At 44.8% G+C, this 15,715-nt stretch overlaps 1 protein-coding gene across 15 annotated transcripts in view; it reads left to right on the forward strand.

The window, feature by feature from the left end:
• gtdc1 (glycosyltransferase-like domain containing 1) overlaps window positions 1-15,715 on the forward strand; it is an 872,535-nt gene that overhangs the window by 132,930 nt on the left and 723,890 nt on the right. For 14 of the 15 annotated variants that reach the window (XM_068034984.1, XM_068034988.1, XM_068034995.1 and 11 more), the window contains one exon: window positions 4,938-5,105. The exons of the other annotated variant lie outside the window; for it this stretch is intronic. In XM_068034984.1, coding sequence (XP_067891085.1) covers window positions 4,938-5,105 — 168 coding nt within the window. The remainder of the gene's footprint in view (window positions 1-4,937; window positions 5,106-15,715) is intronic. 15 annotated transcript variants of the gene reach the window in all.

Below are 15,715 nucleotides of genomic sequence, written 5' to 3' on the forward strand. Positions count from 1 at the left end.
GGAGGCTGGCCAAAAGCTTGGTAGGATAGGTAAGTAGTAACGAAGGTCTTAAAAGAGCCAGATATAGTGGAGGGATTAGGGAAGGAAGTCCAGAGCATGTGGCCAAGCAACTGGCCTGTCAACATTGGAATAGTCAAGTTTGGAGGTGACAAAGCCATGGCCGAGGGTTTCAGCAGCAGATTGGTTGAGACAGAGGTAGAGATGGGTGATATTGTGGAGGTAGAAGTAGGGTGTCTTTATGTGAGCTGGATATGGCATCTCTCTGCAACTTGGCTAAGGATACCAAAGATGTGAATTGACTGGTTCAGCCTGAGGTAGGCTAGGAGGAATGTGGAATTGATGGCAAGGGTATGAAATTTATGGTGGGGGCCAAAAACTATAACTTTGGTTTTATTGATATTTGGCTGGAGTAAATTGCAGGTTGTTGAAGGCTAGAGCAGTCTGACAACACTGAGGCAGTGAACGGTCAAGAGTGGTGGTGAAGAGATAGAGCTGTGGTGTAGGCATGCACATGGAAAATGAATCCATGTCTGAGCATGATGAAGCTAGAGGGCAGCAGATAGATGAGGAAGGGGTCAGGATAGATTGTTGGTGTATTCTGGAGGTAACAGTTTGCTGGCAGGAAGAGAAGCCATTGTTGGAGATAGTCTGGCTATGATTGAGTAGGTAAAAGCAGAATCAAGTGAGGGTAGTCCCACTGAGTTGGACAACAGAGGAAGACATCTGAATGGATGGTGTGGTCACACATGTCAAAGGTTGTAGAGAGGGTTGAGGTAGGCAATGGGGATTAATGCACTATAGTTACAGAGGATGCCATTTGTGACTTTGCTTAGGACCATTGTGGTGGTGTGAAATGGATTGAAACTTGAATGGAGAGATTCAAACTGCAGATGAGCATGGATTTAGGTGACAACCCACATGTTCAAGAACAGTTTTGGTGATGGAGAGGCTATGGAGTTAGTCGTTCAGCTCAAGGCCAAAGAATGCTGTGGTTCAGTTTGAGACAATGGTCAGGGAGGGGGATGTAACCAATGGCTAAGGATTAGAATTTGTGGCGGGGATCAAAGATAATGATTCCATCTTCCCAAAGTTTAATTGGAGGAAATTTTGGCTTATCCAGGATTGGGTGTTACACAAGCAATTTGACAGCACAGGCAGTGGATAGTTCAAGAGGAATGGCGGTGAGGCCATTGTCAGCGTATATGTGGAACTTGACGTATTTTCAACAACAACTTGAATTTATATAGCAGTTTTAACATAGTAAAATTGCCAAAGTGATTCACTAGTGTTACGACCTGGTGAGAAAGGGGTCTCTTGCCCCTTTCCTGGTTTGGCTCTAACAGGGTTTATCTTTTAAAACACCGTGATTTTTAGCTTACCGCCTCAGTGAGCCCTTGTTCATAAGATCATAAGAACTAGGAGCAGGAGTAGGCCGTCCGGCCCCTCGAGCCTGCTCCGCCATTCAATAAGATCATGGCTGATCTTTTCGTGGACTCAGATCCACTTACCCGCGCTCCCACCGTATCCCTTAATTCCTTTATTGTTCAAAAAGATATCTACCTTAGCTTTAAAGACGTTTACTGAAGAAGCGTCAACTAATTCACTGGGCAAGGAATTCCATAGATTAACAACCCTCTGGGTGAAGAAGTTCCTTCTTAATTCAGTCCTAAATCTGCTCCCTCTAATCTTGAGGCTATGCCCTCTTGTCCTAGCTTCACCTGCCAGTGGAAACATCCTCTCTACTTGTATCTTATCTATTCCCTTCATGATTTTATATGTTTCTGTAAGATATCCCCTAATTCTTCTGAACTCCAATGAATATAATCCCAATCTACTCAGTCTCTCCTCATAAGCCAACCCCCTCAACTGCGGAATCAACCTAGTGAACCACCTCTGCACCCTCTCCAGTGCCAGTATATCCTTTCTCAAGTAAGGAGACCAAAACTGCACACAGTACTCCAGGTGCGGCCTCACCAGTACCTTATACAGCTGCAACATAACCTCTCTGCTTTTAAACTCAATCCCTTTAGCAATGAAGGACAAAATTCCATTTGCCTTCCTAATTACTTGCTGTACCTGCAGACCAACCTTCTGCGATTCATGCACAAGGACACCTCGGTCCCTCTGCATAGCAGCATGCTGCAACTTTTTACCATTCAAGTAATAATCCTTTTTCCTGTTACTCCTACCGAAATGAATGACTTCACATTTATTAACATTGTATTCCATCTGCCAGACCTTTGCCCACTCACTCAATGTATCTATGTTCCTCTGCAAAGTTTCACAGTCATCTGCACACTTTGCTCTGCCACTCATCTTAGTATCATCTGCAAACTTTGACACCCTACACGTGGTCCCCAACTCCAAATCATCTGCACTCTGGTTTATTTGTAATGACAGTTAGACAGGTTTTATTAGGTTTAACCAAGAAAGATGTAAGTTTATTAGTCTTATCACTCTAACCCGATTAGAATTACTAAAATACTCGACGCAACCACACCCACATGCATACAAGTGACACACACACACAAAAATAGATACAGAGGGGAAGAAAGAGTTGGGGGGTGGGGGTTGAAGTGGAGTTGTAAATAAATGGAATACAGGTACTGTCTGTTGTCTTTGATGTAATGACCTTGATTGAAGTTAAGGTCTGGCGTTCTCGCTGGGGCCTGTTGACTTGCTTCTCTGGTAGCAGAAGGCCGAAGAGGTGCTTTTTCTGTAGTTTTGAAGTGTAGAAGCTGCCACTGTGATTTTCCTGGGAATTTGCTGGAAAGAGAGAGGTTTTCTCTTTGGTGTTGAAAATTGTAGTCTCTTCCTTTCTGTGTCTTACCAGCAGGTAGGTCATGTGCCCATCTCTTTGTTTGAAACAGCAACTTCTGGGAGGGTTATTCGATTTCAGTGCCTCCCAGACACACTCGGTGGGGTTTTGTTTTTTACAAAGTCAAAAGCTACCGGTGTCTTTTGATCATCACTATTGTCCATACCAATCTTGTTAATTGAATCAAGGAGCATCCCCATTGTCTCTCCATTCATGTCTCTCAGAATGCAAATGTGCAACCATGTTTTCAGCTGCTCAGCTGTACTTTTTTTAAACAAGTTATTTCAATATCTAGTAAAAAGTTTCAAGTAGTGTCCCAAATGACAAAATTAATATGTTTCCATTTGGCAGGTGTGATGAGGTTAAGGGAGGGAATTCCAATGCTTAGGCTCTGGACATTGAAGGCATGGCCACCAATGGTGGAGCAATTCAAATTTCAAACAATGTCATGTGGGCCACATGTAGATGAGAAAGAGGAGGCCAAGGATAGATTCTTCAGTACTCCAGAGGTAATGGTGCAGGGACAGAAAGAGAGGCCATTGCAAGAGATTATCTGGCGGCTGATGGATAGGCAAAAGTAGAACTAGATTAGGGCAGTCCCACTCAGCTGGGCAGCGGAGGAGAATGGTGTGGTCAGCGGTTTCAAAGGTTGTAGACAGGTTGAGAAGGATGAAGGGAGAGAGTGCACCATGGTCACAGTGACACAGGATGTCATTTGTGACATTGATTAGGGCTGTTTCAGTGATGTGGCAGGGTGGAAATCTCAGGAGAGGTTCAAGCATGGAGTTTCTGGAAGGATGGACATGGATTTGGGAGGCAACATCACATTCAGGGACTTTGGCGAAGAAATGGAGGTTGGAGATAGACTGGTAAATTAGTAGGCCAGAGTTTTCCAGAGTGGAATTTTTGAGATGGAGGTTGATATTGGCAGATTTTAAAAGGAGGGGCACAGTATCTGAGGAGAAGGAATCATTTACAATATCCGTTAGAATGGGGAGGGGAGCAGAAAAGGAATTTGGCTGGTTAGCAGTTTAGTGGAAATAGAGTTGACAGAGCAGGAGGTGGGTCTCGCGGACAAGAGTTCAGAATGGGCATGAGGAGAGAAGAGAGAAACACGGGTTCAGCTCTAGGGCAGGGGGTAAGACTGAAATTCTGATGAAAGGTCAACTGTTTCTTTCTTTACAGATACTCCCTTACCTGCTGAGTATTTCCAGCATTTTCTGCTTTAATTACGAATTTTTGGTGGTGATTTGGACAGTCACTTTTGAAAGAGTGGTACTTATTTTTGAGGGCTTTATGATGAAAGTTTCATGTGTTTTAGAATTGTTGGTGTTTCATTGCTTTTGTAATATTTCCGTGGACAACAGTTAAGTGGTATACATAGAAAGTGTTGAAAACAAAGTTGTGAGAATTTGGTGATATACTGTGTTTCTCACATTGCTGCCAATATGTAAAGTTTATTTTCAACGCTCTCATTTATTTGCAGTCATTTTAGTATCTGTGCTGAAAATATCTTAGTTTTTTTGAAAAGAGCAAATCCTGTATTTATTATTTTTTATGATTAACTGTTCGTATTTCCACAGGTTGAAGATTAATTGACTCCAGTTAACTTTCAAAATCTCTGTGGCCAAATAAATTTCTAGGGGGTCACTGGAGTCATTAGTCAGCAGTTTGCCAAAAGAAACATTTTTTGACTATCCATTTCACTCATAAAAAATATTGTGGTCGTTCAACAGCAAGATCCTACAAGAAATAGGAAATTTTAATGAGTCCAGCAATCCTAGTATTCCCCATTCAATCTTATCTTTGTTCCACTTGTCCTTCAGATATCACTTTTCTTGCCTCCTTCAATAAAATCCATCTTGTCTCCCTTTTTTATGCTGCAGCTTTTACAGTAACAGAGCTCAAAAGACCAATGTGATGCCAACTCTTTTTAGTTGGAGTTCATAGCAGTTGCTTTAAAAGATCAAAACTTTCAGTGCAGCTACATGGTATTAATGCTCAGCTTCTGATGTGTCCCTGTAGGGTTTTTTTTCTGCTTTGGTGTGGGGGAAGGGAGTGATGGATATCCAATGGAACATACTCAATATTTGCAAACACTGCTGTCCTTGTTTTATAGGGTCCTGTTCACAAGCTCCGTCCTTAACCTGGCTGAACTGGTTGCCCTCAGACCTGACCTTGCCAAATTGAAAAAGGTCCTATACTTTCATGAGAACCAGTTGGTATATCCTGTCCGGAAAAGCCAGGAAAGAGACTTCCAGTATGGATACAACCAAGTGATTTCATGGTAGGTGAGCTTGCATGTCATCATTTCCGTTGATGTTGCTCATTAACCTTCCCCTAATGAGCTGGCAAACCTATTGACAAACTTATAATAATATAATAGACAGTGTACTTTGTATTATCAAGAGTGCTAGTTGCTCGTAGTATCAAAATAACATTCTATTCCAATAGAGCCATTTAAATTCTAAATCTTGAGTGAATCTTTGGTGTTTTCCTTGCCTCAGTGTTGTATGCTATTTACTGTGGTTTTTTTTGTTACGGAGATGTGGGTATCGCTGGCTAGGCCAGCATTTATTGCCCATCCCTAATTGACCTTGAGAAGGTGAGCTACCTTCTTGAACCGGTGCAGTTCCTGGGTGTAGGTACACCAACAGTGCTGTTCGGAAGGGAGTTCCAGGATTTTGACCCAGCCACAGTGAAGGAAAGGTGATATAGATCCAAGTCAGGATGGTGTGTGGCTTGGAGGGGAATTTGCAGGTGGTGGTGTTCCCATGCATCTGCTGCCCTTATCCTTCTAGGTGGTAGAGGTCGTGGGTTTGGATGGTGCTGTCAAAGGAGCCTTGGTGAATTGTTGTATATGGTACACACTGCTGCCACTGAGAGTCAGTGGTGGAGGAAGTGAATGTTGAAGGTGGTGGATGGGGTGCCAATCAAACGGGCTGCTTTGTCCTGGATGGTGTCAAGCTTCTTGAGTGTTGTTAGAGCTGCACCCATCCAGGCAAGTGGAGAGTATTCCATCACACTCCTGACTTGTGCCTTGTAGATGGTGGACAGGCATCAGGAAGACAGGAGGTGAGTTACACGCCACAGAATTCTAGGCTCTGACTTGTTCTTGTAGCCACAGCATTTATGTGGCTGGTTCAGTTCAGTTTCTGGTCAATGGTTGACCCCCAGGATGTTGATAGTGGGGGATTCAGCAATGGTAATGCCTTTGAAGGTGAAGGGGCGATGGTTAGATTCTCCCTTGTTTGAGATGGTCATTGCCCGGCACTTGTGTGGCACGAATGTTACTTGCTGCTTATCAGCCCAAGCCTGGACGTTGTCCAGGTCTTGCTGCATATGGACATGGGCTGCTTCAGTATCTGAGGAGTCGCGAATGGTGCTGAACATTGTGCAATCATGAGTGAACATGTCCACTTCTGACCTTGTGATGGAGGGAAGGTCATTAATGAAGCAGCTGAAGACAGTTGGGCCGAGGACACTACCCTGAGGAACTCCTGCAGTGATGTCCTGGGCCTGAGATGATTGACCGCCAAAAACCACAATCATTTTCCTTAGTGCGAGGCATGATTCCAATCAACGGCAAGCTTTCCCCCGATTCCCATTGACTCTAGTTTTGCTAAGGCACCTTTGTGCCATACTCGGTCAACTGCTGCCTTGATGTCAAAGGCAGCCACTCTCACCTCACCTCTCGAGTTCAGCTGTTTTGTCCATGTTTGTACGAAGGCTGTAATGAGGTCAGGAGCTGAGTGTTCCTGGTGAAACCCAAACTGAGCGTCAGTGAGCAGGTTATGGCTGAGCAAGTGCTGCTTGATAGCACTGTTAATGACCCCTTCCATCACTTTGCTGATGACGGAGAGTAGACTGATAGCGGGTAATTGGCCGGGTTGGATTTGTCCTACTTTTTGTGTACAAGACAAATTTTGAGCAATTTGCCACATTGCCGGAGCAACTTGACAAGGGGCGCAGCTAGTTCTGGAGCACAGGTCTTTAGTACTATTGCCGGAATGTTGTCAGAGCCCATAACAGGCAAAAGTTGGAGGTGGTGTCATAGTGGTAATGTCACTAGATTAGTAATCCAGAGCCCAGGCTAATGTTCTGGGGACATGGGTTCAAATCCCTCCATTGCAGATGATGAAATTTGAATTAAATTAATTAATCTGGAATTGAAAGCTAGAGTAATAGTTACTCTGAAACCATTGTCAATTGTTGTAACAACCCATCTGGTTCATTAATATCCTTTAAGGAAAGAAATCTGCCGTCCTTACCTGGTCTGGCCTACATGTGGTTGACTCTTAAAATGCCCTCTCAAATAGCCTCATTTCAAGGGCAATTAGGGATGGGCAATAAATGCTGGCCTAGCCAACGATGCCCACATCCCACAAACGAATATTAAAAAAATCATGAAAATATAACCCTGGTGATATGAGCACATACATAGATTTTTTACTATTTCATCTACATAGTCTGATTCTTAGGAATGGTGAATTTCTACAGTGGGTTAAATGCAGACCATATTAAGCGGGAGACCAAGGAGGATTCAAGGACTCAATGTAAACATTGTATTGATGAAAGATTTTTGTATAACCCAACAACTATAATGTAAGATCCTGAAACAGAGATTTAACTTTACTGTTACACAGTAAACGTTTCTGCCCTGAAAAATATTTATTTGAACAGGTGAGACTTGGCTAAGCAGCTTAGGCAGTAGAATATTGTGCATTTATAATCGAGAAAGATGTCCCAGGGTGCTTAATGGATGGTGGTGGAGCCATTCAGCTCCTTGAGCCTGTTCCGCTATTCAGTGAGATTGTCCCTGATTTGTCTCTCAACTCTATCAACTTGCCTTGGCGCTTCATATCCTTTAAACCCTTGGCTGGCAAAAATCTATCAATCTTGGATATAAAATTATTTATTAGCTAGCATCTATACTGTTTGTGGGAGAAAGCGCCACACTTCTACAATCCTTTGCGTGAATTAGTGTTTTCTTCTCTCCTCAATGGCCTGGCTGTGATTTTAAGGTTATCTCGTCTTGCCCTAGACTCCCCAACCATCAGAAAAAGTTTTTCTCTATCAACGCTATTCATTCCTGTCAAAATCCTAAAAGCCTCAAGTCCGGGGAATGCAAGCTGGTTTATGTAATCTCTCCTCATTATCTAAACCTTGGAGTCAGGGTAACATTCAATAAATATAAGGGATAAAGGATTAAATGCTGTGTCAAGATAGGATATTTTGAAGAGATTATGGAAAATTGATTGAAAATCAGGAGAAGGATTTGAACAAAAGAAAGAGTAATGAATAGGTAGATGTGTTTCGGGAGAGAAATCCAGGAAAAAAGGCCAAGATATAGACCAAGGTTGGTCAGGGGTGCGGGTGGTTGAGTACAAAAGGCAGTGTTGGAGACCCAAATCAGTGGGAGAGGAAATACGTCTGGAAGACATTGCAGAGGGAGGGTGGGAGTGAGGGTCTGGAGGGATTTGAGGACTTGGACAAAAAAGCTAGATATAATACATTGAGAGACAGGAAGCCAATGTAAGAAACTGGGGTTATGGATGAATGGCAGTAAGTATGGAATAGGATGTGGGATACCATGTTTTGAAAAGTTGGAGAGTGATGTCAAACTTACCAAGATCAAGTTTTTCTTCCTCAAACTTCTACTTGAATTTTCGGCTGTGAAAAATAATCCCGATAAAGAATCATCATCATCTTTGGCCTTCTTGTCTCGAGAGACAATGGGTAAGTGCCTAGAGGTGGTCAGTGGTTTGTGAAGCAGCATCTGGAGTGGCTATAAAGGCCAATTCTAGAGTGACAGACTCTTCCACAGGCACTGCAGATAAAATTGGTTGTTGGGGCTGTTACACAGTTGACTCTTTCCTTGCGCTTCTGTCTTTTTTCCTGCCGCAGCTAAGTCTCTTCAACTCGCCACTCTTTAGCCCCACCTTTATGGCTGTCTGCCAGCTCTGGCGATCACTGGCAACTGACTCCCATGACTTGTGGTCAGTGTCACAGGACCTCATGACGCGTTTGCAGATGTCTTTAAAGCAGAGACATGGACGGCCGGTGGGTCTGATACCAGTGATGAGCTCGCTGTACAATGTGTCCTTGGGGATCCTGCCATCTTCCATGCGGCTCACATGGCCAAGCCATCTCAAGAGCCGCTGGCTCAGTAGGGTGTATATGCTGGGGATGTTGGCCGCCTCGATGACTTCTGTGTTGGAGATACGGTCCTGCCACCTGATGCCAAGGATTCTCCGGAGGCAGCGAAGATGGAATGAATTGAGACGTCGCTCTTGGCTGACGTACGTTGTCCAGCCTTGCTGCCGTAGAGCAAGGTACTGAGGACACAGGCTTGATACACTCGGACTTTTGTGTTCTGTGTCAGTGCACCATTTTCCCACACTCTCTTGGCCAGTCTGGACATAGCAGTGGACGCCTTTCCCATGTGCTTGTAAATAAAATGAAATGCATCTTTTAGTAAGGAGAATGAAGCAGTCAGTGTAATATGGAGGAGCTGCAACAGATGGACAAGTAAGACAGAAAAGTAGGAGAAAACACACTGATGTTACTCATGACTTACTGTGAAATAGTTTGTTTTTCAGTTGCTCAGAACTGGAAGGTAAGTCACGCCATCTAGTTAGAGAGTGAAATCTCTTCGACTCGACCACCTTGCTGCTCTAAGGTAAGGTAAAGTCTGGAAAGTGGCTCAATAAAGTGAAAGCAGAGAGGAAGAATCAATAAATACATGTACGTAGTGGGGAAGTCTGTTGAAAACCAGTTTTACAGGCTAATTCATGGCAATGGGAACTCATTTTCAAACGTGAGTTGAAATTTTTTTACTAAAATGAAGTCAGTATTTTTACTTTGTATTGGAAGATTCTTCTCTCTTTCTTTCTCTCTCTCTCTCTCTCTCTCTCTCTCTCTCTCTCCCTTTCCCATCACCCCCACGCCCCCCCCCCCCCCCCACCTCACCACCCTACTCTTGATCAATTCCAATAGATATTTTCTGGAATCATTGTGCACAGGAATACAGAATCATTTAAAGCTTTTGGTTTTGCACCCTGCAAAGCTGATAACATTGTAATTGCTATGGTATATGGGTCGTGTTTCCCCGCAGCACAGATTAAATCAGAAAACTGAATGTGTTCATTGTTTTGCATCGTGTCTCTGCTACTTTGAGTTCGTTTGTGAAGGGATTATGGGTGCAGCTGCCACTTTCTGTTAAACTTCCACAGCAGGGCAGTTGCACAGTGTGATCAATGCTGGCTCATCTCTGTACTTTCTCAGGTTCAGCACAGCCAAACATTTCAGCCTAATAATCCATTTCTGACTGAAGCCCTGGATTTTGCAAACCTCTGTGTTTGTGGTAATTTACCTGCACAAACCCTATTTGAATTGGATATGATCACCTTTGATAACCCCAGTTTCGGTTTTAGTATTAAAAAAAAAACCTGCCTTTCTCTTTGGCCATAATCATAGTCCATTTAGTGTTATGCTTGAAATGTTGGAAATGAATTTTCAAACTACTTTTCACCATTTATCCAACAACAACAACTTATATTTATATCGTGCCTTTAGCATAATAAAACATTCCGATCTGTTTTACAGGAGCATTATAAAACAAAGTTATGGCACTAAGCTACATAAGGAGATTTTGGGCTGAATTTACCAGCCCCTCGATGCCGTGGGTCGTGGCGGGGAGGCTTGTAAAATACTTGCAGGAGTGGCTCGCCAAGACCCATGATGCCGAGAAGGCACCGCCGGTGCTGAGGCCTCGGTGCGGCACCCCCCTGCCACTCATTAAAATATATAAATGAGCATTAATAAAATTCAAACTAACTTACCTCCAGACGGCGGCGGATGCACGCCGATTTTACGGCTAACCGGCCGCAAACCGCGCGCCTTCGGAACTCCATTGGAGTTCGGAGGTGAGACACTGGTGGGGAGGAGGGTGGAATAAAATTATAAGTGCAGGAGAGGTGGGGGAGTGGGGAAAACACTTTTTATTGGCGGTGGGAAGAGGTTGAAGGGCAAATGTAAGAAGGGCGGGGAGAAGTTCGGGTCGGGAATAAAATTGGTTTTCTGAATATAGGGCAATGAAAAGACCATTGGCAGGGGTGTTGGGAAAGGGCTTCCATCTTCTAATTATTTATTAAAAGCAAATGAAATCTAATATCCCTCTAAAAATGTAAACCTTTGCTAAGGGCTTGAAGCCGTTTAAAAATCGGCTCCCATGCGTAATATCGCGGGGGCTGTGCGGTGGCACTTCCATGTCAGAAGGCCGCTGTTTACATATAGCACCGCTGTGGAGTGTGGTGGGCTGATAAAATTCAGCCTATTGGGTCAGATGACCAAAACTTGATCAAAAATGTAGGTTGTAAGGAGTGTCTTAAAAGAGGAAAGTGAGGCGTAGAGGTTTAGGGAGGATATTCCAGAACTTGGGGCCTGGGCAACTGAAGGTGTGGCTATCAATGATGGAGGCTTAAAATCAGGGATCCCTACAGTTTCTCCACTACTGTCAATCAAACATACTCTTTGGACTTTTTTTTCACAAATATTTTGATCATTTTCAATTAGTTTATCTCTCGGCTACTACTGTAATGATGGGAGACGTTTAAAACATAAATTACTTACAGTGACAGGTTTTTCATTACATGTTCAATATTTTTTGCTGGCTCAGTGTGTTTTATTCCTTCCTCTGCTTTTCTCTTCATCTCTCCTTGCCTGTCCTAAAGGTGCTGACTCATGGTGGGATATGGTGCTTTGGGAGCTGGCTGCTTTCTGGTACTTTGTACAAGTGATCATCCTTCAGGTTTAGACTGTCACTGTCAGCTGGCTGCTTGCTGATGGGGGCATCACAGCCCAAGCCAGTCCTCTCCTTGCATGGCATTTATGCAGGAGGAAATTCCAGCAGGAGCCACAGAATACAAATCAGGCGGAGGAGCACCCCCCTGTTAATATCTCTCCTTCCTCCCTAGGCCAATTGGTACTGAGGCCAATTGTAGGCCCATTAATGCAGCCTTGGACCAAAATAAGCTCACTCGTCACAAAACGAGCATCAAATCAGAAACATTACTGGTGGCTAATTGTGTTTATTGTGCAAGTCAGATTTTGACATGGTTGGTGGACTGGAAAGTATGGATTAATATGTACCATTTCTATTCAAGTTTGAATACCCTAACAAGTTTTGGGCACATCTCATCTCCAGATGGTCTCACGGAGGTGGAAGATAGGCTGATAACCATGCAAAATAAACTATATGCTTGCTTTTAATTGCCAGACTTACTTGTGCATCCACAATGCACATCTGACACAGTAGGCTGATTTCATTGCCGGTTGGCAATCAGTTAGCCGTTTTAGAACTCTTCCACGTTTTGGTTAAAGGGAAGCCATTCTCTCTTTGAACTGTGGAAGTTATCCACCCACCCCCATCCTCTGGAATACCCATCACTATTTTCAGCATAGAAGTTTCGAGCAAATGGAATTAAAAGCTATAGGTAGGGCCCTACCAGATGCATGGCCATGAAAAATGGGTCATGGAACATGAAATCTCGGGTGCTCCGTGAAATTGAACATTTTGCGAACTTTGTGTGTTTTATTCATTGACACAAGGCTGACCGCGCTGACTGCTGGGCATGAAACCATTGTTGATTGTTGTAAAAACCCATCTGGTTCACTAAAGCCGTTTAAGGAAGGAAATCTGCTGTCCTTGCCTGGTCTGGCCTACATGTGACTCCAGGCCCACAGCAATGTGGTTGACTCTTAAATGCTCATTGAAATGGCCTAGCAAGCCACTTCGTTATATCTAACTGCTACGAAGTCAATAAGTAATGAAACCGAACGGACCACTTGGCATTGTCCTCGGCACCGGAAATGACAATGGCAAATCCAGCCCTGTCGACCCTGCAAAGTCCTCCTTACTAACATCTGGGGGTTTGTGCCAAAGTTGGGAGAGCTGTCTCACAGACTAGTCAAGCAACACAGTCATACTCACCAAATCATACCCAGTGTCCCAGACACCGCCATCACCATCCCCGGGTCTGTCCTGTCCCACTGGCAGGGCAGACCAAGAAGAGGTGGCAGCACAATGGTATACATTCGGGAGGGAGTTGCCCTGGGAGTCCTCAACATCGACTCCGGACCCCATGAACAGGTCAGACAGGGGTAAAGAAACCTCCTGCTGATTTTCACCTACTGCCCCCTCCTCAGCTGATGAATCAGCACTCCTCCATGTTGAACAGCATTTGGAGGAAGCACTGAGGGTGGCAAGGGCGCAGAATGCACTCTGGGTGGGGCCTTCAACATCCATCACCAAGAGTGGCTCAGTAGCACCACTACTGACTGAGTTGGCTGCACCAAAAGGACATCACTTGCTGCAGACCCAGTCTAGCAGTTGTGAGGGAACCTGCAAGAGAGAAAAATATACTTGACCTTGTCCTCCCCAACCTGCCTGCTGCAGATGCATCTGTCCATGACAATATTGGTAGGAGTGACCATCACACAGTGCTTGTGGAGACGAAGTCCCGTCTTCACATTGAAGACACCCTCCATCGTGTTGTGTGGCATTACCACCATGCTAAATGGAGTAGAATGCGAACAGATCTAGCAATGCAAAACTGGGCATCCATGAGGCGCTGTGGGCCATCAGCAGCAGCAGAATGCTATTCAAACACAATCTGTAACCTCATGGCCCAGTATATTCCCCACTCTACCATTACCATTAAGCCGGAGGACCAACCCTGGTTCAATGAAGAGTGCAGGAGGGCATGCCAGGAGCAGCACCAGGCATACCTCAAAATGAGGTGTCAACCTGGTGAAGCTGCAACACAGGACTACTTGCATGCCAAACAGTGTAAGCAGCATGCGATAGACAGAGCTAAGCGATTCCATAACCAATGGATCAGATCTAAGCAGTCCTGCCGCATCCAGTCGTGAATGATGGTGGACAATTAAACAACTAACTGGAGGAGGTGACTCGACACATATCCCCATCCTCATTGATGGGGGAGCCCAGCACATCAGTTCAAAAGATAAGGCTGAAGCATTTGCAACAATCCTCCGCCAGAAGTGCCAAGTTGATAATCCATCTCGGCCTCTTCCTGAAGTCCCCAGCATCACAGATGCCAGTCTTCAGCCAATTCAATTCACTCTGCATTATATCAAGAAACGATTGAAGGCACTGGACACTGCAAAGGCTATGGGCCCTGACACTATTCCGGCAATAGTACTGAAGATCTGTGCTCCAGAACTTGCTGCACCCCTAGCCAGGTTTTTCCAGTACAGCTATAACACTGGCATCTACCCTGCAATGTGGAAAATTGCCCAGGTATGTCCTGTACACAAAAAGCAGGACAAGTCCAACCCAGCCAATAACCCCCCTGCATCAGTCTACTCTCAAACATCAGTGAAGTGATGGAAGGGGTCGTCAACATTGCTATCAAGTGGCACTTGCTTAGCAATGTTCTGCTCAGTGACGCTCAGTTTGGGTTCCGCCAGGGCCACTCAGCTTCTGACTTCATTACAGCCTTGGTTCAAACATAGACAAAAGAGCTGAACTCAAGAGCTGAGGTGAGAGTGATTGCCCTTGACATCAAGGCAGCATTTGACCGAGTATGGCACCAAGGTGCCCTATCAAAACTGGAGTCAATGGCAATCAGGGGGAAAACTCTCCGCTGGTTGTATCTAGCACAAAGGAAGATGGTTGTGGTTGTTGGAGGTCAATCATATCAGCTCCAGGACATTACTGCAGGAGTTCCTCAGGGTAGTGTCCTAACCATCTTTAACTGCTTCATCAATGACCTTCCTTCAATCATAAAGTCAGAAGTGGGGATGCTTGCTGATGATTGCACAATGTTCAGCACCATTTGCAACTCCTCAGATACTGAAGCAGACCGTGTAGAAATGCAGGAAGACCTGGACAATATCCAGGCTTGGGCTGATAAGTGGCAACTAACATTCGCACCACACAAGTGCCAGGCAATGACCATCTCCAACAAGAGAGAATCTAACCATCTCCCCTTGACATTCAATGGCGTTACAATCGCTGGATCCCCCCCCCACCATCAACATCCTAGGGGGTTGCCATTGATCAGAACTGGAGTAGCCATATAAATACCATGGCTGCAAGAGCAAGTCAGAGGTAGGAATCCTGAAGCGAGTAACTCACCACCTCACTCCCCAAAGCCTGTCCACCATCTACAAGGCATAAGTCAGGAGTGTGATGGAATACTCTCCACTTGCCTGGATGTGTGCAGCTCCAACAACAATCAGGAAGGTAGACATCATCCAGGACAAAGCAGCCCACTTGATTGACACCCCATCCATAAACATTCACTCCTTCCACCACCGATGCACGGTGACAGCGGTGTGTACCATATACAAGATACAGTGCAGCAACTCGCCAAGGCTCCTTGGGCAGCACCTTCCAAACCCGTGACCTCTACCAACTAGAAGGACAAAGACAACAGATGCATGGGAACACCATCACCTGCAAGTTGCCCTCCAAGCCACACACCATCCTGACGTGGAACTATATCTCCGTTCCTTCACTGTCGCTGGATCAAAATCCTGGAACTCCCTTTCCAACAGTACTGCAGGTGTACCTACCCCACATAGACTGCAGCAGTTCAAGAAGGCATCTCATCACCACCTTCTCGAGGGCAATTAGGGATGGGAATAAATGCTGGCCTAGCCAACGATGCCCACATCCCATGAATGAATTTTTTTTTAAAAAGCAGTAGGTGAGAGTGGGCTTCAGGTGCAGTTTTGAGAGAAGCAGTCAAATATTGGCAGATAAGTGAGAATGCCAGATTGAGCAAATCAAAAATGGCCGCAGCCATTACTGCAGCACATTGAGTGAAAGAATTTGGAAGCCGAATTCTGCATGCTGGTGGTGAA

This window comes from Heterodontus francisci, chromosome 7, assembly GCF_036365525.1.
Source record: "Heterodontus francisci isolate sHetFra1 chromosome 7, sHetFra1.hap1, whole genome shotgun sequence".
NCBI classification, from domain to species: Eukaryota; Metazoa; Chordata; class Chondrichthyes; order Heterodontiformes; family Heterodontidae; genus Heterodontus; species Heterodontus francisci.